At 39.2% G+C, this 24,325-nt stretch overlaps 3 protein-coding genes and 1 long non-coding RNA gene across 4 annotated transcripts; all 4 read left to right on the top strand.

Annotated features, from left to right (window-relative positions):
* The first annotated feature begins 9,734 nt into the window (after positions 1–9,734).
* LOC116922909 (F-box/WD repeat-containing protein 1A) lies at positions 9,735–11,878 on the top strand. Its single transcript, XM_032929390.2, has 2 exons — positions 9,735–9,972; positions 10,048–11,878. The coding sequence occupies exons 1-2, from the start codon at positions 9,952–9,954 to the stop codon at positions 11,368–11,370; spliced, it is 1,344 nt and encodes a 447-aa protein (XP_032785281.2). The 5' UTR covers positions 9,735–9,951; the 3' UTR covers positions 11,371–11,878.
* Positions 11,879–13,491: 1,613 nt separating this feature from the next.
* LOC116922876 (F-box/WD repeat-containing protein 1A) lies at positions 13,492–16,449 on the top strand. Its single transcript, XM_032929336.2, has 11 exons — positions 13,492–13,652; positions 13,869–13,979; positions 14,045–14,153; positions 14,215–14,354; positions 14,412–14,723; positions 14,788–14,901; positions 14,972–15,049; positions 15,161–15,423; positions 15,496–15,567; positions 15,639–15,756; positions 15,818–16,449. Exons 1-11 carry the CDS (start codon positions 13,608–13,610, stop codon positions 15,986–15,988), a joined length of 1,533 nt encoding a protein of 510 aa, XP_032785227.1. The 5' UTR covers positions 13,492–13,607; the 3' UTR covers positions 15,989–16,449.
* An 811-nt stretch (positions 16,450–17,260) lies between these two features.
* LOC116922941 (alpha-centractin) lies at positions 17,261–19,265 on the top strand. The gene is made up of 7 exons (XM_032929429.2): positions 17,261–17,534; positions 17,606–17,872; positions 17,959–18,083; positions 18,165–18,308; positions 18,374–18,716; positions 18,776–18,838; positions 18,903–19,265. The coding sequence occupies exons 1-7, from the start codon at positions 17,487–17,489 to the stop codon at positions 19,044–19,046; spliced, it is 1,134 nt and encodes a 377-aa protein (XP_032785320.1). The 5' UTR covers positions 17,261–17,486; the 3' UTR covers positions 19,047–19,265.
* An 831-nt stretch (positions 19,266–20,096) lies between these two features.
* On the top strand, positions 20,097–20,877 carry LOC116923092. Its single transcript, XR_004394324.2, has 2 exons — positions 20,097–20,749; positions 20,832–20,877. It is a non-coding gene; the product is annotated as an uncharacterized LOC116923092 (long non-coding RNA).
* Positions 20,878–24,325: the final 3,448 nt, after the last annotated feature.

Below are 24,325 nucleotides of genomic sequence, written 5' to 3'. Positions count from 1 at the left end.
GCAAAAATAAACTTAATTTTCATAATTCTCGTTCAATTTTGATTCGAAATCATGCATTTTTAAAGAAATCTAAAATTTAGCCAAAAATGAAAAAGTGGGAAGGGTATAGCCTTCCCACTTTTGTCAAAATCTGCAAAAATTCACATCTCTTTGAACTGAATAAAAACTACACACCATTCTCCAAATTGGACGTTGATTTCGATAATGGCATTAGTTTTCCCATCAGTTAAGTAATTGTTGAAATTTAAGGAACCAAAGTGCTATTGGAACATCAACTTGTAGCAGACGGCCCATTTATCCCCTTACCCATTCCTCTCAGTTCCCTGTTTGTACCCCGAGGCCCTGGCGTAGCCTCACTAGAGGGCGCAAGCGGCCCAAAAGGATTGTCTCTCAAGGGTGTGTAGTAGTTAGTTGTGTGTACTGACGTGTAGCTGAACGTCATCTCGTTTCACGTGTGTGAGATCGAAACCTAAGGAAGGGTTGCGGCGTATGCCTGGCCACTTCCGCGTAAGTGTCAATATATTTTGTCCCTAGTCATTTTTGTAGTCTTTTATTATTTAGCTTAGCATAAGTCCCTTTTCCACATTCGGCTTGTTTAACTGAAACCGCTCGCCAGTCGACGAGCCGCTCCATTTACCATCAGAGAGGGACTGATTGCAACATTTGGTGTCAGGAGTTGGGCACGGGCCATTGAATAGTTCTCTTTTCTTTTTTTTTTTTTTTCATAATTTTTTTTGTTTCGTAAAATCATTATTTTTCTGTGAGAACTGAACTTTTTTTTTTTTTTTTGTAACGCCCCTCGTCTCTTTCATTGACAATCGGTTATTTAGTTCATTTTTTGTGGTTTTTGTGTCTTGTGTATGACACACGAGAATTTTTCTTTTGAGAAAATTCGCGCCCACCCAACCCCCCTCTTCTTTTCGCGCGTAAAACCTCGTGGCTAGACGAAAGTCTTCTCCTTTTTTTTTGTGTGTGGCGTATTAAATCTGTGTGATAGTCGCCATTTTTTTTTTCTTTTCGTGCGTTCGACCACGTCGTTGTGTGTCGTTAATATCACCTAAATTTGATTGAAGTTTGTTTATTAATATTTTTTGTTTTGTGTTCCGTAAATCTGGTTGGTCATATCGATAGTTTTTTTTTTATATGCCACCTAAACGTGGAGAATCTACAGTGCCATTTCAGATAAGAACGCGTTCAAACACCAAAACCACAGTCACACCAGTGACACGTGCAAGAGTAGTAGTGCCAACTACACACGTACCGTCACCATCCTTGCGTGGTGGCTCAAGTAGGCTAACATTTAATTTACCAGTTTCAGCAACTGCAGTTTCAAGGGTACCAGACATGGCGCTGCCCCAGGATCTAATTGATGCGCTGAGAAATCTCACGACGGCAATGGCCCAAGATCGACTAGCTGCCCAAAATCAGGCGGCAGATCTTTTGAACGCGTTGGACCAACAGCGTCAACAGTCGGCGAACTTGGTGCAACAGCTGGCCAACAATGCAGCAGCCGGACAGAACCAGCAGCAACAGCAAAATCTTCCCCAAGCTCCAGTTTTACCCATTCCACGTATAGCAAATGCGGCTGTCGACTCCATTCCATGTTTTGAAGGTAAATTAATGGATTTCCCGCAAGATTTTGTAGATTTTGTAGACAGAGTTGCCGTGGCGGAAGGATGGACAGACGCACAGCGTATTCAAGTAGCAGCAAGGCGTCTGTTGAAAACAGCGTTGGATTGGCATATTCACACAGGCCATACGCATGCAACCTGGGCTGACTGGTCTGGAGCGTTCACCACGAATTTTTCACCACGTTTACATGTTGGTGAATGGCTCAGGTTGGTAGAAGAGAGACGACAGAAAGTCGATGAATCAGGTATTGAGTACGCTTTAGATAAGCATAAATTGTTACGTGTTGCCCCAATCCCCCTTAACGAAGAGAAGATGGTAGCTTTTCTAATAGATGGCCTGGCCAGTTGGCAACATGTGGCCGCCATGACAGCGAACCGCCCAGCCAACGTCGCGGAATTTATCCAGCGGATTCGTGCTTTGGAGACCCTCGGTGTTGCATCACGTGTCTTCCCCCCACCAGTAGCGCCACCAGTAGCTCCACCAATAGCTCCGCCAGCAGCTACACCCGGAACAACGACTACACCTACTGTTCCTGATCTCAACGCCACTCTAGCAGCATTTGGCAACCAGCTAGTTAACCAACTGACTGCACAGTTCAGCAAGATGGCTATTGGAAATCGTGGTGCCGGGCGTGGAGGAGGCGGAAGTGATCGTGGTGGAGGAAGTGGAACTGGACGTGGCGGAGGAGGATGGGTTGATCCAAGCAAAAGAAAATGCTACAACTGTGGAGTGATTGGTCATATCGCTCGCCATTGTCCAACAGCATCGGGAAAAGGTACAGCCGGAAGCTAGGAGCAGGGACCGTGCTCACCGGCTACGCATATATACCCTGTCGACCCCTACTCCCGCTTGTAAAGGTATTTATTGAGAATGTTGGTGAAGTAATTGCACTCGTTGATTCCGGTGCAAGTATGTCTGCTATTAGGATAAGTGTAGTAAGAAAGATGCTCCCCTCAAATAGAATTAAGTCATCGTTAAAATTAACTGGTGTTGATAATAGAAAAGTAGTTGTTGATTCTTTTTTGCCTTTAAAAATAAAGTGGAGCAATCGGGTAGTAGAATTAAAAGAAGTTGCAGTTGTAAAATCGTGCCCATTTGCGGCGATCCTCGGGTCAGATTGGATTATTAAAAGCAAAACAAATTTAATAGTAGAAAATGATAAAATTGTGATGAAGTCCAGCTATTCTTGTTCGTCGGGAATTAAGAAAGTTCGTTTTGCTGGTATCGAAGAAGTGAATTTTGTTTGTAATGAGGAAGAAAATCCTATGTTTGTGTCTGATGAGTTAATTGAATCGCTGAAACAAGAGAATCAACCGGGTAGGCGCTCAACAGGCAAAACAGTGAAAGTAGTTCAGTCAACAATTATACCACCCGAATCACTTTGTTTTGTACGCGCTAAGATGGCAAGAAATTTTTCAGGTAGTGCGATGATCAGAGCAAATTTGCGTGCCCAGCCGGGTAGTGAATGGGTTATCCCATGTTGTGTTGTTAAAGTAGAAGCCGGAAAACTTAAAGTTCCTGTTCTTAATCTGCAAACTTGTTCTCTCAATCTACACCGTAAAGATTTTTTAGCATTTATAGACAGCATCGAAGTCGATCCGGATAAAACTTTCATCGTTCAAGAGGATCAGCCGGATATGCTAGCCTGTTCACTTATACATCCGGAGGAAGCGAATGTATGGAAAAATGCGCGTGTTGGCGAAAACTTGTCAGCGGCGGAGAGAGATGCGGTGTTCAAGCTTTTGGCGCGACGTCGACGGTGCTTTCCACCAGCGGATGGCAATTTGGGATCGACAGACATGACGGAACATGCCATCGACACCGGCGATGCTCGACCAATAAGCTGCGTGCCGTACCGCGTTTCTGCTGTTGAAAGAAGAATCATCACGGAGAAAATAGCTGAAATGCTCAGACAGCACATCATTCGTCCTTCTTTTAGCCCTTGGGCTGCTCCGGTGGTATTAGTTAAGAAGAAATCAGGTGACTATAGGTTTTGTGTAGACTATCGGCGTCTGAATGCTGTTACTAAGAGAGATGTATACCCTCTACCCCGCATGGACGATGTATTTGACCGTATTGCCGGTGCAAAATATTTTTCAAGTCTAGATTTAATGTCTGGGTACTGGCAAGTACCTGTAGCAGAGGCTGACACATGTAAAACTGCTTTTGTAACACCAGACGGCCTGTATGAATTCGTTCGTTTGCCTTTTGGATTGAACAATGCGCCGTCTACCTTTCAAAGGCTAATGGATCGCGTTCTGGCCCGTCTAAAGTGGCAAATGTGCCTCGTATATCTAGATGATACTCTAGTATTTGGAAAGTCTTTTGAGGAACATCAAGAGCGGTTAGACTGTGTGTTGAAAGCTCTAGAAAAGGCTGGATTAACGTTGAACGTTTCAAAATGTATTTTCGCAACTAATATTATTTTTCATTTAGGCCATATCATCGACGAAAAAGGCATACGGCCCGACCCAGCGAAAATCAGCTCCCTCGTCAACTTTAAAGTCAACAACATCAAGTCGCTGAGAGCATTTCTTGGCCTCGCATCATTCTACCGTCGGTTCGTCCCGGAATTCGCGTCGATGGCGCATCCATTACACGGCTTGTTGAAGAAAAACGCCGTATGGAGATGGACTGACGCACAAGAAGCCGCCAAGGAGAAACTCGTGAAAATATTGGTATCATCGCCTGTGCTGGCTCATTTCGATGAGAACATCGATGTAATTGTGCAGACGGATGCAAGCCTGGTAGGCCTTGGAGCCGCCGTGATGCAGGACGGAGGTGAAGGACTACGGCCTATTGCTTACGCCAGCCGGAGACTGACCGATGCCGAAATGAAGTATCACGCAAACGAGTTGCAATGTTTGGCTATTGTTTGGGCTTTAAAAAAGTTTAGATCGTATGTATACGGTCGACGGTTTTCAGTGTTGACGGACAGCTCAGCTGTTCGATGGTTGTGGTCAAAAAAAGAAGTCAATGGGAAATTCGCTAGATGGATTCTTGCTCTGCAGGAATTTGATTTTGAAATACGCCACGTCAAAGGAGTAGATAATTTGGTGGCCGATGCCCTATCTCGAAACCCTGATGAATCCTGTATTGGACCCAGTGGCTCCGAGATCGGTCATGTAGTATGTATTCTGGATAGTAGAAAGCCTACGGGCATGAATAGCGCTGAGTTGGCGTTCCAACAACAATTGGATAGCCAACTGCGTCCCATTATTAATTGGTTGAAATCAAATACCCCTGGTAAAGTGTCAGAAAACTTCAAACTCTGTCGTAAAGTATTATATAAGAAAAATCCCTCCCAAGGTCGTAAATTTCTTTTGTGTGTCCCGTCCATTTTACGTAGAGAAATTATTGAATTCTGCCATGATGACCCTTCTTCTAGTCACATGGGCATAGATAAGACAATCGCTCGTGTATCTGAACGCTATTGGTGGCCAAAGTTTCGCAAAAGTGTAAGAAAATTTGTGTTATCATGTAATTACTGTCAATTCCATAAGTGTATCCCTGGTTTTCCTGCTGGACAGCTGCAACCTATTCCCCCACCTGATCGTCCGTTTCATACTGTCGGGATGGATCATCTTGGTCCCTTTAAAACTACCACTGGAGGAAAGAAACATATTTTAATGTGTATCGACTACTTAACTAAATATGTGGAAGCGGCGTCCGTAGCAGACACTACCACCGCACTTGTGGTCGAGTTCGTGAGAGAAAACATTAATTTCCGTCATGGTGTGACCACTAGAATTATAAGTGATCAAGGCACCGCATTCTCTTCGCATCTTATGGAGGATAACGTCAAGGAGTGGGGAACGCATCACGTGTTTGCTACAGCAGAACATCCTCAAACTTCTGGATTGGTCGAACGAGTCAACAGGACGATGACGCAAGCTCTGGCAGCGTACGTCAACACGGATCACGATGATTGGGATCGCCATCTGCCGGCAGCAGTGTTTGCAATCAACACAGCTCGACAAAGTACGGTCGAAATTTCACCATTTCAGCTCGTGTATGGCCGACTTCCCTTCACAACATTGGAGAATCATTTCCCGTGGCCGAAAGAACGACCGGAACCTTTCGACATTTTTCTTGCTCGTGTCGGAGAACTACGAGAAGCCGCACGTCTCAACATCATCAGAAAACAGGAGAAGTCAAAACGCCTGGTTGACCAACGGCGCCGAATTGTTCGAGACCTCCGACCTGGTGAGCTGGTGCTCGTTAGAAGAAAATTGAAGAAGAAAAACAAGACCAAAAAGTTCCTGCCTAAGTATGTTGGTCCATTTCAAATCGTGAAAAAGATCTGCCCAACAACGTATTTGGTGGAGGATTTGCCAGCGAAACGTCAGAAGAAGCGCTTCCGTCGCTTTAATGTTCATGTCGTTCAAATCCGAATGTTCCACCCAAGAGAAGACGTCGAGTGGGACGATTGGCCGGATGAGCCGGATGAAAACGCGGTTCAGCAACCACCCGAAAATGTGATAGCTGCACCACCCGTCCGTCCCGTACTTCAACCAATCGATCCGCCAGAAGCAGTAGAAACTCCTCCTCCTCCAACAAGAACAAGATCAGGAAGAACAGTAATTCCCCCGAAAAGATATAGAGATTGATATGTATGTGTGTATGTCTCTTTAATATCTTTTTCCCTTTTCTCTTCTTTTTTTTTTTTTTTTTTGTTTTTTTTTTTTTGTTTTTTTTGTTGTTGTGTAGTTAGTTCACATCAGGTCAAATTCGAACATAATGTTGTGGGTGTCCAACTTATTTGTATTTCGATTTGATTCCTCTGTCTGTGTGTTTATTTTAATTCAAATCGAGTCAGGAAAGGCCGAATGTAGCAGACGGCCCATTTATCCCCTTACCCATTCCTCTCAGTTCCCTGTTTGTACCCCGAGGCCCTGGCGTAGCCTCACTAGAGGGCGCAAGCGGCCCAAAAGGATTGTCTCTCAAGGGTGTGTAGTAGTTAGTTGTGTGTACTGACGTGTAGCTGAACGTCATCTCGTTTCACGTGTGTGAGATCGAAACCTAAGGAAGGGTTGCGGCGTATGCCTGGCCACTTCCGCGTAAGTGTCAATATATTTTGTCCCTAGTCATTTTTGTAGTCTTTTATTATTTAGCTTAGCATAAGTCCCTTTTCCACATTCGGCTTGTTTAACTGAAACCGCTCGCCAGTCGACGAGCCGCTCCATTTACCATCAGAGAGGGACTGATTGCAACAAACTTTTAGCTTCAGCATTCTACTTTAATTTTAAAAACGACAAGTCCTAGGCAAAAATAAACTTAATTTCCATAATCCTCGTTCAATTTTGATTCGAAATCATGCATTTTTAAAGAAATCTAAAATTTAGCCAAAAATGAAAAAGTGGGAAGGGTATAGCCTTCCCACTTTTGTCAAAATCTGAAAAAAGGGACATCGCTTGGAATTGAACAAAAATTACACACCATGCTCCAAATTGAACGTTGATTTCGATCATTGTACTAGTTTTCCCGTCAGTTAAGTAAGTTGTGAAATTTAAGGAACCAAAGTGCTATTGACGCATCAACTTTTAGCTTCAGTATTCTACTTTAATTAAAAAATTACAAGTCCTATGCAAAAATAAACTTTATTTTTATAATCCTCGTTCAATTTTGATTCAAAATCATGCATTTTTTAAGAAATCTAATATTTAGCCAAAAATGAAAAAGTGGGAAGGGTATAGCCTTCCCACTTTTGTCAAAATCTGCAAAAATGGACATCTCTTGGAATTGAATAAAAACTACACACCATTCTCCAAATTGGATGTTGATTTCGATAATTGTATTAGTTTTCCCGTCAGGTTAGTAATTGTTAAAATTTAAGGAACCAAAGTGCTATTGGAACATCGACTTTTAGCTTCAGTGTTCTACTTAAATTTAAAAACTACAATTCCTAGGCAAAAATAAACTTAATTTTCATAATTCTCGTTCAATTTTGATTCGAAATCATGCATTTTTAAAGAAATCTAAAATTTAGCCAAAAATGAAAAAGTGGGAAGGGTATAGCCTTCCCACTTTTGTCAAAATCTGCAAAAATGGACATCTCTTGGAATTGAATAAAAACTACACATCATTCTCCAAATTGGATGTTGATTTCGATAATTGTATTAGTTTTCCCGTCAGGTTAGTAATTGTTAAAATTTTAGGAACCAAAGTGCTATTGGAACATCGACTTTTAGCTTCAGTGTTCTACTATAATTTAAAAACTACGAGTCCTAGGCAAAAATAAACTTAATTTTCATAATCCGCGTTTAATTTTGATTCGAAATCATGCATTTTTAAAGAAATCTAAAATTTAGCCAAAAATGAAAAAGTGGGAAGGGTATAGCCTTCCCACTTTTGTCAAAATCTGCAAAAATAGACATCTCTTCGAATTGAATAAAAACTACACACCATTCTCCAAATTGGATGTTGATTTCGATAATTGTATTAGTTTTCCCGTCAGGTTAGTAATTGTTAAAATTTAAGGAACCAAAGTGCTATTGGAACATCGAATTTTAGCTTCAGTGTTCTACTTAAATTTAAAAAACTACAATTCCTAGGCAAAAATAAACTTAATTTTCATAATTCTCGTTCAATTTTGATTCGAAATCATGCATTTTTAAAGAAATCTAAAATTTAGCCAAAAATGAAAAAGTGGGAAGGGTATAGCCTTCCCACTTTTGTCAAAATCTGCAAAAATTCACATATCTTCGAATTGAATAAAAACTACACACCATTCTCCAAATTGGATGTTGATTTCGATAATTGTATTAGTTTTCCCGTCAGGTTAGTAATTGTTAAAATTTAAGGAACCAAAGTGCTATTGGAACATCGACCTTTAGCTTCAGTGTTCTACTTAAATTTAAAAAACTACAAGTCCTAGGCAAAAATAAACTTACTTTTCATAATCCTCGTTCAATTTTGATTCGAAATCATGCATTTTTAAAGAAATCTAAAATTTAGCCAAAAATGAAAAAGTGGGAAGGGTATAGCCTTCCCACTTTTGTCAAAATCTGCAAAAATGGACATCTCTTGGAATTGAATAAAAACTACACACAATTCTCCAAATTGGATGTTGATTTCGATAATTGTATTAGTTTTCCCGTCAGGTTAGTAATTGTTAAAATTTAAGGAACCAAAGTGCTATTGGAACATCGACTTTTAGCTTCAGTGTTCTACATAAATTTAAAAAACTACAAGTCCTAGGCAAAAATAAACTTAATTTTCATAATCCTCGTTCAATTTTGATTCGAAATCATGCATTTTTAAAGAAATCTAAAATTTAGCCAAAAATGAAAAAGTGGGAAGGGTATAGCCTTCCCACTTTTGTCAAAATCTGCAAAAATGGACATCTCTTCGAATTGAATAAAAACTACACGCCATTCTCCAAATTGGATGTTGATTTCGATAATTGTATTAGTTTTCCCGTCAGGTTAGTAATAGTTAAAATTTAAGGAACCAAAGTGCTATTGGAACATCGACTTTTAGCTTCAGTGTTCTACTTTAATTTAAAAAACTACAAGTCCTAGGCAAAAATAAACTTAATTTTCATAATCCACGTTCAATTTTGATTCGAAATCATGCATTTTTAAAGAAATCTAAAATTTAGCCAAAAATGAAAAAGTGGGAAGGGTACAACCTTCCCACTTTTATCAAAATCTGCAAAAACGGACATCTCTTGGAATTGAATAAAAACTACACACCATTCTCCAAATTGGAAGTTGATTTCGATAATTGTATTAGTTTTCCCGTCAGGTTAGTAATTGTTGAAATTTAAGGAACCAAAGTGCTATTGGAACATCGACTTTTAGCTTCAGTGTTCTACTTTAATTTAAAAAACTACAAGTCCTAGGCAAAAATAACTTAATTATTTATAAAGACTGGAGAAGACGCAGAATGTCTTAAAGTGTAGTATTCTAGAACATTTCCTGAATTGGAAAAGTATTACTACCTAGCCTTTTACTTGAATTAATTTTCATGGATAAACTAGGGATGATTAATTATTTATAAAGACTGGAGAAGACGCAGAATGTCTTAAAGTGTAGTATTCTCTCCCCCTGCAATCGAAACCCCCCTGGATTTTTTTTAAATTTAGCAACGCAGCATCCGAAACTGGTCTATTAGGAAATCTGTTAAGAGTTAATCAATTAGATAAGAAATATTTACTTGCATAGTTGCCTGACATTTTTTACTACGTTCGCATGTGATATCTTATCTCATAGTTGTCCACTGTGTAGCCCAGCAGACACATTACAGTACCAAGCATCGGCAGTCGGCACCTTTCCTTTCGCAAGGAATATTTCAGTTTTGGAAATATTGTTCGTCATGGACAAATTTATCACCAATGTCCGTATCTAAAGCGCACATTCACAGTATTTAATCGATCGTTTAATTTTTTATTTTTTATTGTGATTCTTCTAGGATTCCAGAACTGTAGATCAGCTGGATATCATACAGCAACTACACGAGAAATGTATGGAGTCGGTTGTGGAATACATTTTTTCTTTGTTAGACATCAGCTGTTTACGTACTGCTGAAACAGTTTGTAAACTCTGGTACTCCATCGTAAAGAAAAGAAAACTTTGGAAAAAACTTTACCAAAACCACAATTTTAGATCCTCCACATTGAATCTACTACTAGATCGACGAACATGTGAAGGCTTTAATACTGCCGAAGATGAGTTCCTGCATAAAAGACTGTTAAACGCTTATGAAAAAGTTCAGCAAAACTGGGTTATAGGAACTCACGTGAAAAAATCCGTCAATGTTGGTCACTGCTCGCGATTCGTCATGGATTCAAAGCGCGTCATAACAATGGATTCGACTCTTTGTGTTACCATGTGGAATAGGTGGACTCTAGAGGAAGAACGTTTACCACTGGAGTCTGAAGATGGCATTTCAGAATTAACTCATCTTCAATTGGCCGAGGATTTGGTCTTTTGTTCGTATCGAGACGGCACAATCGTAGCGTGGGATATAATGGAAAAAGCTGTTAGTTTTCGGTTCAAAGACGAAAATATTAGTGGTTGCGATTTGAAAATTCATACTGCCCATGGCTTATTGGTTAGTTTTGTGACAGTAACTGGGTCAGTTAGGGGTTGTGATCAGACCAGATTTTCAGTACGATCCGTTCAAAAACCTTTTAGCATTGTTGCAGAAGAATTGACAAAACGAATTCCTTGTGCCAGAGTGAAAGATGTAACGTCCGATAATAATTATTTTGTTGTATTCTTGTTTTGCTCAAACAACTATGTCGTTTCGGCTGAAGATGTTAAGATTCAGCTTCGGTCCATAGATACTTTTGAGATCCTTCGCGAAATTTGTGGAATTATGCCATCGGATCACGTATTCAAATACTTTGATGGGTGGCTTGTAGCTGGAATTCGAACCATTCGTATATGGGACATAGAGAAAAGTAATTGTCAGCACGTCATTCCACATTCAAACAGTAGTACAGAGGAATATGAAACGCTAGTGGTTGATGTCCAACTTGACGGTGAGCGTCTCATAATTCGCGATAATTCTGGGACGTTTAAAGTTTGGTTGTTTTGTTGTAATAAGGAAGTGAATTTTTCAAACAGAATAGGACGTCTTTCAAACAATAGTCTTTCAATATCATCAGAACCTATTGCGAGAAGATGTGAAAAGTTTAAGTTTGATGAGCTCCAAATTATTACGGTAGAAAGAGTCCAAGACGACATTCGTGGCCCATTTGACCTGCTTGTAATGAGAAATTTTTTCTGATATGACCACTGTTTACTGGTTATATCATTGCATCTCTTAATTTGTGAAAACTACATAAACTGTAAACAATGGCAAGAAAAATTCAAAATGTTCCTTTCTATTCTTTCAATTTACAACCTTAGGCATGAGAGCTACTGCTTGCTTAATCCTTTTTCAAATAATCTCTTTCTACAACCAGGGATTCATAGCTGAAAGTTAATTTTTTACTGAAAAATGTCCCAATGGTATCTCAAAGTGTTTATCTGGTAGCATTATGCTTCCCATTAGTTTATTTTAAAAATTGTATTTACCTTGATTTCATTATTAATTCATTCAATTACCTGACATGAATATAATTTCCATAATAGCAAAAACACAATTGCTCAAAGCTAAAAAGAGATGTATACATGAAAGGTGACATGCATTTAAAAAATTCTTTGCTGGCAAGAACGAAGTTTTCGTGTAATGTTTCCTATGCAATTCGATGATATACGCACATATACGTGTCGACATTTGTCTTTCAGGTAAAGTGCGAAGAAAAAAATCACTAATTTATTTTCAATTTGCCGATGGGTTACTTCTTAATCGTCTGGACCTGATAATTGTGTTTTCTGTTGCTGAAGTTCAGCCATTTTTATTAAGTAAATTAATGAAGTCGAGATAATTTTATTAAGTAAAACTTGAGGTTGAAACACTGAAACACTTACTGGAGCATGACAACAACTTTTCCTAAAAAACAAAACAAGATTGGCCAAGCACCTAGCTTAGTTTAAATTTAGGACAGCAGATGGCCAAGTAACAAATTGTATTTTGCTGTTTGGTATTGTTTTTCTGGGAATTTCTCTTTTCTCGCCTGCAAGCGCCTCGTCAAGGTTACGTAAAACCACTTCCGTATCCCACCTGCACTCAGACTCAAGACAGAATAGATGACAAAGTTGCGCAATGAAATGAATCACCTCATAAGTCGGTAAATCAATTGGCTTTGTTAGTTCTATGGACGCAAAGCGAAACGATTGCAAATCCTTTCCAGCTTTACCCTCACAAACAGTTATTGGAACACATGTCTTGAATGTTCGTAACTTGAATATACCAATTAAAATTTGCTAATTTTGAAGAGCATATGATTGTAGAATACACAACAACAAAATAGAAATTCGACTTCGTAATGAACGGGTGGAGAAACTCGATTTTAGTGCAGTCTGATCGAACAAGTCAAACTTTCTACACGCTTTCGATCTCGACCTTCTACCAGTGAAGCGAGTCACGTCTCGCTTTCTTCTTACGTCTCTCTAAATACAATACTTTTTTTTTTACTAGTGACCTATAAATCTCATTTCAATTATGGGCAACATTCAAATGGTCAACAATGCCTTCAAATTTTCTGTTTACGCCTGGAAGGAGACAACTGGTTTGCTGTACTCATCGCAATAGTATACGTCATATATTTACAGCGAAACCGTTTTCAGGTGGTGCAATCGCGAAATCTGATCGTGTCCCACGATGAACCACAATAATCGACGAAAGCTGTCGTTCGTGCATAAACTTGCTGACTGATAGCGTCCGGCCGACTTTTTCGGAAAGTAGTATAATTCGTAGGGGAAAACGGAAAGGTGGACTTGTTTATTTTATGTCTCTTTACGAAATAGGCCATCTGATAAAGAATACAATTAAGTGTATGGGATATATATAGCGAATACACTAAATGTGTTTCGTTAGTTTTCTTTATTATGCGATATATTATAGCGAATACACTAAATGTGTTTCGTTAGTTTTCTTTAACGTCTGACGTTCTTTTTTCCTTTTTAAAGCAGAGATACTGTAATACATGGCTATTAAAAGCAAAACAATAGATCTATCGAACATTACTAAATATAAAGAAAAATCGCTTGCACTTACAGGTATTGGTCAACATAAATGAAAATGTGCAATGTGGCGTTCGTGAAGTCATCGCACAAGAGAAATTGTCGGACCCTTCCATTGTTCTAAAAAGTGTGCGATAGCGCCGCAGTGTCAGAGTCACGAATCTTATGAATGAGATGAATCGTAAGCTCTATCGGGAACCTAGCCTCTTGAGAGTGCGTTAACTAAAATGAAGTTTCCGAGCATCGGCACCGCAGCGCTGCTAGCGCCATGGTTACATTTGTGTCATTTTCCAGTCTCGAACGAACCTAGTGTAGAAGAAGTGGGGTTGAGGTGGGGAAACACTATTGTATTTGGCATTGTCATTTCGCAGTGAAATTAGTGTGGAAGGAAGTGAAATGGAAGCTGATAACATCGTGGATGATGTTCCACCAGCGATTGGGGTAAATAGGGCTTGTTTATTCCTAGTTTAAACTGGTGAAAGACATTAGTAAACGAGAAGAAGAGCCAGTGCTAACTGGGAATGGCAGCCATGTTGGAGGCCTAATTTCAATATTTCCTTGTCAACTTCCGAGTTTGGACCGTAGTTCCCCTTTACTCGTGATCAGTGTTGTTTTACATAATTTGCAATATATGAGGTGTTCTGTGCTTCATTCTAGGCGAATACGATGCTGAGCCTTGTACGAAGCCGTTCCGAACTATCTTCCAATTACCTAGTTGAAAAGGAACCCTGTCTCAAGTGCTTTGATGCATGGCCAGAATCTGACCAGGTGTGAAGAATTTTTTCACCCTATTATGTATCTAGTCTGTACAGTTAATGACAATTCTTGCCCAGGTGGAATTCGTGGAGCAGTTATTGCAGCGAATGTGTCACTACCAACATGGCCACATTAACTCATTCTTGCAACCAATGCTTCAACGAGATTTTATATCATTCTTGCCCAGTAACTATAAAATATTCATTGTATTTTAAATTTGGCATTAATTTTTATTTTCTAAATGCAGAAAAAGGTTTAGACCATATAGCTGAAAATATTTTAAGTTACCTGGATGATAGTAGTCTTAGAAATGCTGAACTAGTCTGCAAAGAATGGAGGCGTGTGATTGCAGATGGAATGTTGTGGAAAAAGCTTATTGAAAGAAAAGTAGGTTCACTTTACAGACTAAATTTTGAGCGTCGAGTTAACATTGTCTTAAAATAGGTGCGGACAGATTCGTTGTGGAGAGGATTGAGTGAACGGCGTGGATGGGGAGCCTATTTGTTCAAACCTCGTCCCGGTGAACAACAGCCAGATCATTCCTTCTACAGAAAATTATATCCACGCATCCTTAAAGATATTGAACAAATTGAAAATAACTGGCGTTGTGGCAGACATACATTACAACGGATAAACTGCCGATCGGAGAATTCCAAAGGCGTTTATTGCCTGCAGTATGACGACCGACGCATTGTCTCTGGGTTGAGAGACAACACCATAAAGATTTGGGATCGTCAAACTCTACAATGTGCAAAAGTAAAATGTTCTATTTTAGCGGTCTAATTGGATTTACTTATTCTCTCGCTTGTTCTTTTTGAAGGTTCTCACCGGGCATACTGGATCAGTGCTTTGTTTACAGTACGACGAGCGTGTGATAATTAGCGGATCGTCTGATTCAACTGTCAGAGTGTGGGATCTCAGCAATGGAGAAATGGTACTTCAAAGAAAGACATTGGTATAAGAAATGTGTTATAATTTTATTATTAACTCTTTTTTGTCGAAAGGTCAATACACTCATTCATCACTGTGAAGCCGTCCTTCATTTACGGTTTGCTCATGGACTCATGGTTACGTGTTCCAAGGTAATCTAAAGTGTTTATTTATTCGAGCAAGCACATTTGGAAAGCAAATGTTTTTAGTTGAAGGAATGTTAATAATTTTATTTTTATTGTTATTTTTCTTTTTCTTTTTAGGACCGAAGTATTGCAGTATGGGATATGGTGAGTCCCACCGAAATCAACCTCCGTCGTGTACTTGTGGGTCATCGTGCAGCTGTTAATGTTGTTGACTTTGACGACAAGTACATTGTCTCAGCCTCGGGTGATCGAACCATTAAGGTCTGGTCAACAGCAACCTGTGAGTTTGTCCGTACTCTAAACGGACACAAGCGAGGCATAGCCTGCTTGCAATATAGGGACAGACTAGTTGTCTCTGGTTCTTCCGATAACTCAATTAGGTAGAAATTACTTAAATAATTTTAATCATCATATAACTTACCTTCAATTTTTTTACGGTCGTTACCTCGCAGATTGTGGGACATTGAATGCGGGGCTTGCATACGCGTATTGGAAGGTCACGAAGAATTAGTTCGATGTATTAGGTAAGAATGGTGAACTCAACTTTGAAACGCGTCAACGTTATTAACATTACGCTGCTTGTCGAATGGGTTAGGTTCGATTCTAAGCGTATCGTTAGTGGAGCCTATGATGGGAAAATCAAAGTTTGGGATTTGCAAGCGGCGCTAGACCCCAGGGCGCCAGCGGGGACCCTTTGCCTTCGAACTCTCGTGGTATTTTTTTCGTTTTCATGAATCCATTTTACTTACTTATTTGTCATGGAAATATTTTTAGGAACATACCGGACGAGTATTTCGACTCCAATTTGATGAGTTTCAAATTGTAAGCTCATCCCACGATGACACGATCCTCATTTGGGACTTCCTTCACACAGATTCGCCTTCTAGTTTAACGCCGTCATCACGTACCTCACCCCAGCGCACTTACACTTACGTGTCGATGTAAAACTGCTCTAGATCGTGGAAAAGAGAACAGGCATCTAACTGAATGTTAGCAAAAGCTATCACTCACGTTGTTTGATAGTCCCGATGCTGCGAATCGAGGAAGTCTCTCTTGCCTGTCTCTCTCGCCCCCCTTTTTTTTTTTTTTTTTTTTGCTTTTTTTTTTTATTAAAAAAATGTCATTCGCTATAAGTTGTTCCATTGTACGGTCCAAATAGACGTCGTCTACCCTTACTGGTTGGAATGCATAAATATCTCGAGGTGTTAGGGTCATTTTCGGCCGCATGTCACAAGAAGCAACACCTTCGAGAATGTTGGTTTCCCAAGCAGTGTTTCTCTTTGTTACTTTTTTTCTTATACACTTTGTGTATTTTTTCCTCATCATCCCCCCTACTATTGTAATGTGTGCTTTTTCATCATGGCAGGGGAGGGTCTATGTACAGTACATGTGATATTCCATCTCCAGTAAATGTCGTCTTTTATGCACTACCCGGTTGGGTCCAACAATTCAAAAACTACTCCTTACAACAAATGGGCTTAGGTTAAAACATAAGTACCAGCTCATTGATAATTTTATGACCAAAGCAGTAGTTGGCTGAAGGTAAATGCTCCGCAATTACCGTTCGATTAACTTTTTTAAACACTGAAATTGTTTTTATTTTTGCACACTCACGTCTGCATGAGGCGTTCAGTTAAAATAAAATTTCTCCTTGGAAAATAATGCAAGTTTAGAAATGATCTAGTCTCTAGTAACCAGGATGTACGTAATAGAAGTAGAATTATTCCATCGAGCATCCAGCACAGGAATAGAAATGTAGAAACATTGGGCTTTTTTCATGACACTACCCTTTTTGCTGATTTTTCAGCACACCTAACGATCGTAGCATGTCAAATTTTGTTTCATAACTAAAAGCGCCTCTGTCAATCACAATATAAAGGGGGATGGGAGTGCAGTATTCGAATGTAACAGTTAGATATTTAGTCTTGAGATCCATCTTCTGGTCCGTTTTGCAAAATCGTCTATTACAGCAAATTCATTTTGCAATCTAACCTAACTCACGAATTCAGAGACCATGTGAATTGTGTGAAACATGCAACAACATTGCCCAATAAGTAATTAAGTGCCCGAGAGAGGCAAAGTTATTTAAGAAAATAATGTAGAAATTGATGGTTAGAATTGGCTTTCAAAATTGAGACCCATGCGTCTAGTCTAAGCTCGGCAGTCGGCAGCTCGGCACACCTGTTTAATCGTGAGATCATCAAATAGGCACGCCCTTGTAAATTGAGATTCAAAAAACGGCCAGTAGGTGGACGAAATCCTTCGACCAGACGTCACGGCTCACGGTACTGCTGCAGAGCGCAGCGAGTGTTTCTGGGTTTTTTACTTTGGTCTGCTATACTGTACTGCCACCAGTTCCTGTCTTCTTACGTTACTTCCCCGCTGTATTGATACCTGCCGCATTAGGTGATATTTATGCAAGTCAAGGTAGATTTCTTGCATTATGGATGCATATGATGTAATAGTCAACCAGCCGGTTGTTATCGACAATGTAAGTTTGTTTCCATTTCGAACAAGCAACAATCGTTGTTTATCGATTATGACGTTTACTTTTACACTTAGGGTTCCGGATTAATCAAAGCTGGGTTTGCTGGTGATCAGGCACCAAAAGCTCATTTTCCAAATTATGTTGGAAGGCCAAAACATGTCCGTGTCATGGCAGGAGCCCTTGAAGGAGATATGTTTATTGGTCCGAATGCAGAAGAGCACCGTGGTTTATTGAGTTTAAAATACCCAATGGAACATGGATATGTCAATGACTGGTCTGATATGGAAAGAGTATGGCAGTATGTGTACAGCAAAGAACAGCTCAACACATTTGCGGAAGAAGTATGAAACACTTGAGTTAACATTGAAATTGTTTTCCACAATGAAAGGAAATATTCTTAATTAAATTTGAAATTTCCTTCTTTTAGCATCCAGTTCTTCTCACTGAAGCACCACTCAACCCTCGGCATAATAGAGAGAAAGCAGCAGAAATTTTCTTTGATTCTTTCAATGTTCCAGCTCTGTTTGTGTCAATGCAAGCAGTGCTGAGCTTGTATGAAACATTTCTTATTCTTTTTTTTTTTTTTTATTATTATCTAATATTGAATTTTTCAAATATTACTGTCAACTATAGATATGCCACTGGTAGAACAACTGGAGTTGTTCTAGATTGTGGAGATGGTGTTACCCATGCTGTACCTATTTATGAGGGATTTGCCTTACCACACTCCATTATGAGATCTGATTTAGCAGGAAGAGATGTTACACGATATCTCAGGTACGCTGGATATTATATTGTACCATAGCAGTATGTGATATTTTGACTTTTATCGCTCCATTTAGGTTACTGCTGCGAAAAGAAGGCTACATTTTCCGCACCAGTTCTGAGATGGAGGTAGTTCGAACTCTTAAGGAACGTGCTTGTTACTTATCTGCCAACCCTCTTAAAGAAGAGAGCATCGCAGATGCGGACAAGGCTACCTACGCACTTCCTGATGGTTCTAGTATTGAAGTGGGCGCTGCACGGTTCCGCGCCCCCGAAGTATTATTTCGTCCTGATTTGATAGGAGAAGAGTGTGAAGGTCTACACGAAGTCCTGGTATTTGCTATACAGCGATCAGATCTGGATCTACGAAAAACGTTGTACCATAACATTGTTCTTTCTGGTGGCTCTACCCTCTTCAAGGTATGTGTAATGTAGTCTAGTACTCGGAATCGGCTATCAAAATGTTTCTTTCATTTTAGGGTTTTGGTGACCGCTTGTTGTCAGAAGTAAAGCGTTTAGCTCCACGTGATGTTAAAGTTCGAGTAAGTCGATTGATTGTAGAAATAAGGTTGTGTATATTCAAATTTAACTGTGCTTGTATTCTAGATGGCTGCCCCTCAAGAAAGGCTATACTCTACATGGATTGGTGGTTCAATCCTTGCATCACTTGACACATTTCGGCAAATGTGGGTTTCCAAGCGAGAATGGGACGAGGAAGGTGCACGAGCAATTCACCGCAAAACCTTTTGAATGTTTTTTAGTTTTTTTTTATTTTACATTTATTTGGGCTTCAAATCCTATTAAGCAATTCATTGTTTACCGTTCCTTCTATTGCCTAAACTATTCTTTTTTCTTATTTTTCCGCCTTTTTTTTTTCAAAAAGAAAATGGGAAATGATGTAACTTGAATGTGCACACTTTTCTCCCCCATTCTACCGCAGCTGAAAATAAAAAGCAGTCAAGTCATTAACAGAATTGTTTAAACTCAAGAAAGCTTAGAACATAATACTACCACCTAACTTTTTTTTGTTTAAATTAGTAGTATCTTCTTGATGTTCAGCCTCCGCAAATCGAAGGGCCGAATCATATATCCTGTAACAACGAAAATTTCCCGATAGGGATTCTATCAAACCTCTGGGGTACCCTACCCAGTGATACATTCGGTTTTCGACCACTTTTTCCGAGACTTTCCTTCATAGATGGCGCTGATGGCGCGGAAATTTCGGGGTGTCTGCACTAATCTCTCGTTCGTTTTTATTTTCGTCGCTATGCCGCTGAAATCGGTCTCATTTTGTAGAGTAATTAACGGAGCAGTCCATGGTCGAGTCCTCGTTTTTTGGGGTCAACGATGAAGGAGTGCGGAGCAGTTTAGTCGGCCAACTCGAGTCGATTTCGGGGTCTCGTATGTATCCTTTTTCGTTTTCTTATTTTAGACGCTGTGTCGCAAAACTTGACGTCGTATTGTAGAGGAGATAACGCAGACACTAGTGAAGAGGTTGTATCAATTATTGGCTCAACGATGAAGGAGTGCGGAGCAATCAAAGAGCGACTTGAAGTTTCTGCCGATTTTTTCAGAGAGATGGCATGGCGCGTCGGTCACGAAGATAGGTAAAATCAGGCCGTGAAGTTATTTATTTGAGGCGGGGCTTCGTGTGCGTCGCCTGGCAACGGACTTCATATGAAAGGCCGTGTATATGAGTAATTTCATTTACGTTAGGTCGTTGTGTTTTGTGTTCGTGTATCGTTAATCCCGTTGCTTCACCGCGTGTGGAACTTATTCATCGCTTTGGTAGGTGTGTGTTACCGTATTTATTTATCGCTTTGGTAGGTCAGGGCTCGGCCCCGCGTCGATCGGGTAGCTTTTTGGCAGATCAGTTAGGTCGTTTCGGTTTTCGGTGCGGCTCTATCAAGTTAAGGGGGGTGGGAGCCTTTTATCCTGCCCACGGGCATTTGGGTCGACTTCCGGGTAAAATAGGGGCAAGGGAAAGAAACTAATCGGTTCCAAAACCCGGTTTGTTACCCCGACTACACTGCTTTTGACCCGATTACCCGACTTTTACCTCGATTCTTACCCAGAAATTTTATTCAAGCTTAAAATTCGGGTAATTCATCGTATTTTTCATGGTTTTGTAATTTGGTGCCGCGCATCCGCCAAAATTTCAAGATGGCGCCGGGTCTATCGGTTTCGCCGGGTATTTTGAACCGAACCGCTTGAAAACTACCTACCCGGGTCGCAACCGATCGGCCATTTTTCGGGTAGGTCAGTGTGGTTTTTTGGGGTTCAGGTAATCGTGGCCAAGGTGTGTGTTGTTCTGTGGCATATTCGACTGAACGGCTTGGTTGGACAGGTATTAAGCGGGGAGCTAATACTTTTTGTACAAACCTGAGGGACACTCTTTTTCACAACACACACAATTGTTTGAAGATTGATTTTCACTAGACGTCATTTGAATGGTACAGTACAGTATATTTGCTAATTCGCATGTTATTTCTTTCAGTTTTTGTTTGCTGTCAGACAATGTTTTCATACCTTTAGTTGCAGTTCCTTTCCGCAGCCCTGCAGTGTGAAAAAATAGGCAGTGGAAAAAATCTACTCGTATAGCCGATCTGCACAATGCTGGTTTTCCAGATGCATGATTTCGAATCAAAACTGAACGAGGATCATGAAAATCAAGTTTATTTTATTGCCTTGGACTTGTAGTTCTTGAAATAAAAGTAGAATTCTGAAGCTAAAAGTTGATGCGCCAATAGCACTTTGGTTCCTTAAATTTCAACAATTACTTAGCTGACGAGAAAACTAATACAATGATCGAAATCAACGTTCAATTTGGAGCATGGTGTGTAGTTTTTATTCAATTCCAAGAGATGTCCGTTTTTGCAGATTTTGACAAAAGTGGGAAGGCTATACCCTTCCCTCTTTTTCATTTTTGGCTAAATTTTAGATTTCTTAAAAAATGCATGATTTCGAATCAAAATTGAGCGAGGATCATGAAAATCAAGTTTATTTTCGGGTAGAACTTTTAGTTTTTATAATTAAAGTAGAATACTGAAGCTAAAAGTTGATGCGCCAATAGCACTTTGGTTCCTTAAATTTCAACAATTACTTAACTGACGGGAAAACTAATACAATTATCGAAATCAACGTTCAATTTGGAGCATGGTGTGTAATTTTTATTCAATTCCAAGAGATGTCCGTTTTTGCAGATTTTGACAAAAATGGGAAGGCTATACCCTTCCCACTTTTTCATTTTTGGCTAAATTTTAGATTTCTTGAGAAATACATGATTTCGAATCAAAATTGAACGAGGATCATGAAAATCAAGTTTATTTTTGCCTTGGACCTGTAGTTTTAAAAATTAAAGTAGAGTACTGAAGCTAAAATGTGATGCGCCAATAGCACTTTGGTTTCTTAAATTTCAACATTTACTTAACTGACGAGAAAACTAATACAATTATCGAAATCAACGTTCAATTTAGAGCATGGTGTGTAATTTTTATTCAATTCCAAGAGATGTCCCTTTTTGCAGATTTTGACAAAAGTGGGAAGGCTATACCCTTCCCACTTTTTCATTTTTGCCAAAATTTTAGATTTCCTTAAAAATGCATGATTTCGAATCAAAATTGAACGAGGATCATGAAAATCAAGTTTATTTTTGCCTTGGACCTGTCGTTTTTTAAATTTAAGTAGAATAATGAAGCTAAAAGTTGATGCGCCCTTTAAAAATACATAGTTTCGATAGTTTTGATTCAAAACGAGGATCACGAAAATCGAGTTTGTTTTCGCGTCAGGCTTACAGTTTTTTTAATAAACATAGAAAACTGAAGAATAAGTAGTTCAGCAAACAGCAATTGTGTTCCTTTTATTAAAAAACGGCTCAGCTGACGAAAAAATCTATGCACTTTCTTAATTCTACGTTTAATTTTGAGTATTCTTTGTAATTTTATCAAATTTCAAGAGACATATGCAGACTTTGTGGAAAAGTTTGGAGAATCCCCTTTCAATTCCTTAATAATTTTTTTTTCTTAAGATCTAAATATACGACTAACTAAACATGATTTAGATTTGAAATAAAACGAGGATTGCGACTATTGACTTCGTTTTCACGTAAGACTTAAATGTTTTGAGTTATTTCCAATATATCCAATATAGTTGCGCTAAAACCAGTTTCATTGCGTTTAATTCAAAAACTACATCCCTACGGGGAAAACAAATATTTTGTATAGAATCAGCGTTAAATTTTTTATTACAACAGACGAATTGAATTGAATTCCAATACAAATTCAAGTCTGATTTTTTTTAAAGAAAAAGTCGGGCTTAAAAGGTCAAGCTTAAAAATAAACGAATCAGAACTATTTGTTGTCTTTCATAGACTAAATAAAACCTTAAAATGTATTTTTTCCCCATTATTATATTATTCCTTCTATTGCTACTGCTATTACATCCCAACGGTAATCTGGTACATAAAACCAATGTTACTATACCCACGAGCATATCCTCCAACAAAAGACCGAACGTGATCCACAAACGTGGATTTATTTGCATCATTTCCAGTCTGCCTCTTCTTCTGGAAAGTTGTTAAACCCACTCTCAGACATAGTTGTTAGCAATTCAAATCATGGGACAACCGGATCGCTATCACCATCTATTTTACCAAATTAGTTCAATAACTTTATGTAGTTTTCTGGGTCAAGGAGCTTTCACCACATCACCTAAAAGCTTACGAGCCATTTGTGTGTTCAACATCCATTTACGTATTCTAGTTCAAACAAAACGAAGCCACCTGTGAAAGTTCGTAAACATGATCTTTGTTTCGTCTTCCTAACTTCGTATTGCCTTTACGCCATCAATTTGACAAACAATCCAGCAGGATTAGCGAAAGAATAAATTCCTTGATGCCTTTGTGCAAGCTTCGTTGAAATGTCCAAACAGATGCAATCCACAACTTATGGAAAGTTAAATAAAATTTAAGTACCCATAACGTAATTCTTATACCTTGTTTCAATTGAAATAAATAATAAAAGCGTAAATTCTTTATTATCCAGAAGTTTTTGTTTCCTTTAGATTTCGCAAGGTAATTTAATGTCGTGAGAAACTAGTTCGGTTCAATGGTTCATTTTGCAACGTAAAAAACCCAAGGCAACAAGGAAGGCGTCTCTGATAAACGAAAAGACGACAAAAAGATTTGCATCTACAAGGGCGTAGGATGGTTTTTTGTTTTAAATCATGCAATTACATCACCTTATAGTTCTTGCCAAAATGATAATTCAATGGCCGAATCCAATGCCGTGCCCTGAGCTAAGGCGAGGTAGAAAATGGTGAGAGGGTGGAGAAACATGTTTTTTTTTTTCATTTGCCTCTCCCCACTTGACGGCACGTGGTAGAGCACTGTTCATGCTCCGCATGCAAATAACGATTGAAAATTCGTGATTTTTCTCATATTTACGAGCACGTTTGAAATATAACAAGAAAGGCTTAAATCAGGAGTAGGGAGCAGACGACTCAGTCTTGAAAATCATCCCTGGAACAAATTTCTGTCAAAGAAATCGATTTATTGTGATTTCACATCACGCTCGTGCAGAAAGGAACGAAAAACAAATGGCTGGTTTAAGCGAGGCAAAACTTTTAAATGAGAAAACGGGTTGTCGAGGGAAACATTCTGGAATCTTGAACAGCACGTTCGCTTCAGCTTAGATTTCTGGGCCAACAACCTATAAATCAGGATGAGGTATTTAACATCAGAAACTGCGTAGAATAACGTTGAAAAACGTCTATTTTACTGATGTGTACGTAAACAACGATGAATTCAAATGTTGGAAAATTCTAATCAATTGTGACGGACGACTGAAAAATCGCCGAACAACGTCATTATACGTCCTGAGAATATGCAGACGACTCAGTCGAAAACAATTGAGAAATTCAGACAGAAATAACAAATGAACTAGCTCAACAGGTTTGAGTACAAACAAATAAATAAAAAGTACAGTAGAAACGACTGGATGAAGGAATTTGTTACCACAAACATGCAGTTT

Source organism: Daphnia magna, linkage group LG5, assembly GCF_020631705.1.
Source record: "Daphnia magna isolate NIES linkage group LG5, ASM2063170v1.1, whole genome shotgun sequence".
Lineage (NCBI taxonomy): Eukaryota > Metazoa > Arthropoda > Branchiopoda > Diplostraca > Daphniidae > Daphnia > Daphnia magna.
Note: the sequence above shows the minus strand (reverse complement) of the source record. Positions and strands in the feature narration are given on the sequence as shown.

What these genes read in the sequence shown, in the direction of transcription:
- LOC116922909 (XM_032929390.2), top strand. Translation starts at nt 9,952, where the DNA reads ATGGACAAATTTATCACCAAT. An exon ending in TGGACAAATTTATCACCAAT is followed by an intron (nt 9,973 to 10,047) that starts GTCCGTATCTAA and finishes TGATTCTTCTAG; the next exon opens with GATTCCAGAACTGTAGATCA.
- LOC116922876 (XM_032929336.2), top strand. Translation starts at nt 13,608, where the DNA reads ATGGAAGCTGATAACATCGTGGATGATGTTCCACCAGCGATTGGG. An exon ending in AAAAGCTTATTGAAAGAAAA is followed by an intron (nt 14,355 to 14,411) that starts GTAGGTTCACTT and finishes GTCTTAAAATAG; the next exon opens with GTGCGGACAGATTCGTTGTG. An exon ending in TCTTCCGATAACTCAATTAG is followed by an intron (nt 15,424 to 15,495) that starts GTAGAAATTACT and finishes GTTACCTCGCAG; the next exon opens with ATTGTGGGACATTGAATGCG.
- LOC116922941 (XM_032929429.2), top strand. Translation starts at nt 17,487, where the DNA reads ATGGATGCATATGATGTAATAGTCAACCAGCCGGTTGTTATCGACAAT. An exon ending in ATGCAAGCAGTGCTGAGCTT is followed by an intron (nt 18,084 to 18,164) that starts GTATGAAACATT and finishes TGTCAACTATAG; the next exon opens with ATATGCCACTGGTAGAACAA. An exon ending in GTGGCTCTACCCTCTTCAAG is followed by an intron (nt 18,717 to 18,775) that starts GTATGTGTAATG and finishes CTTTCATTTTAG; the next exon opens with GGTTTTGGTGACCGCTTGTT.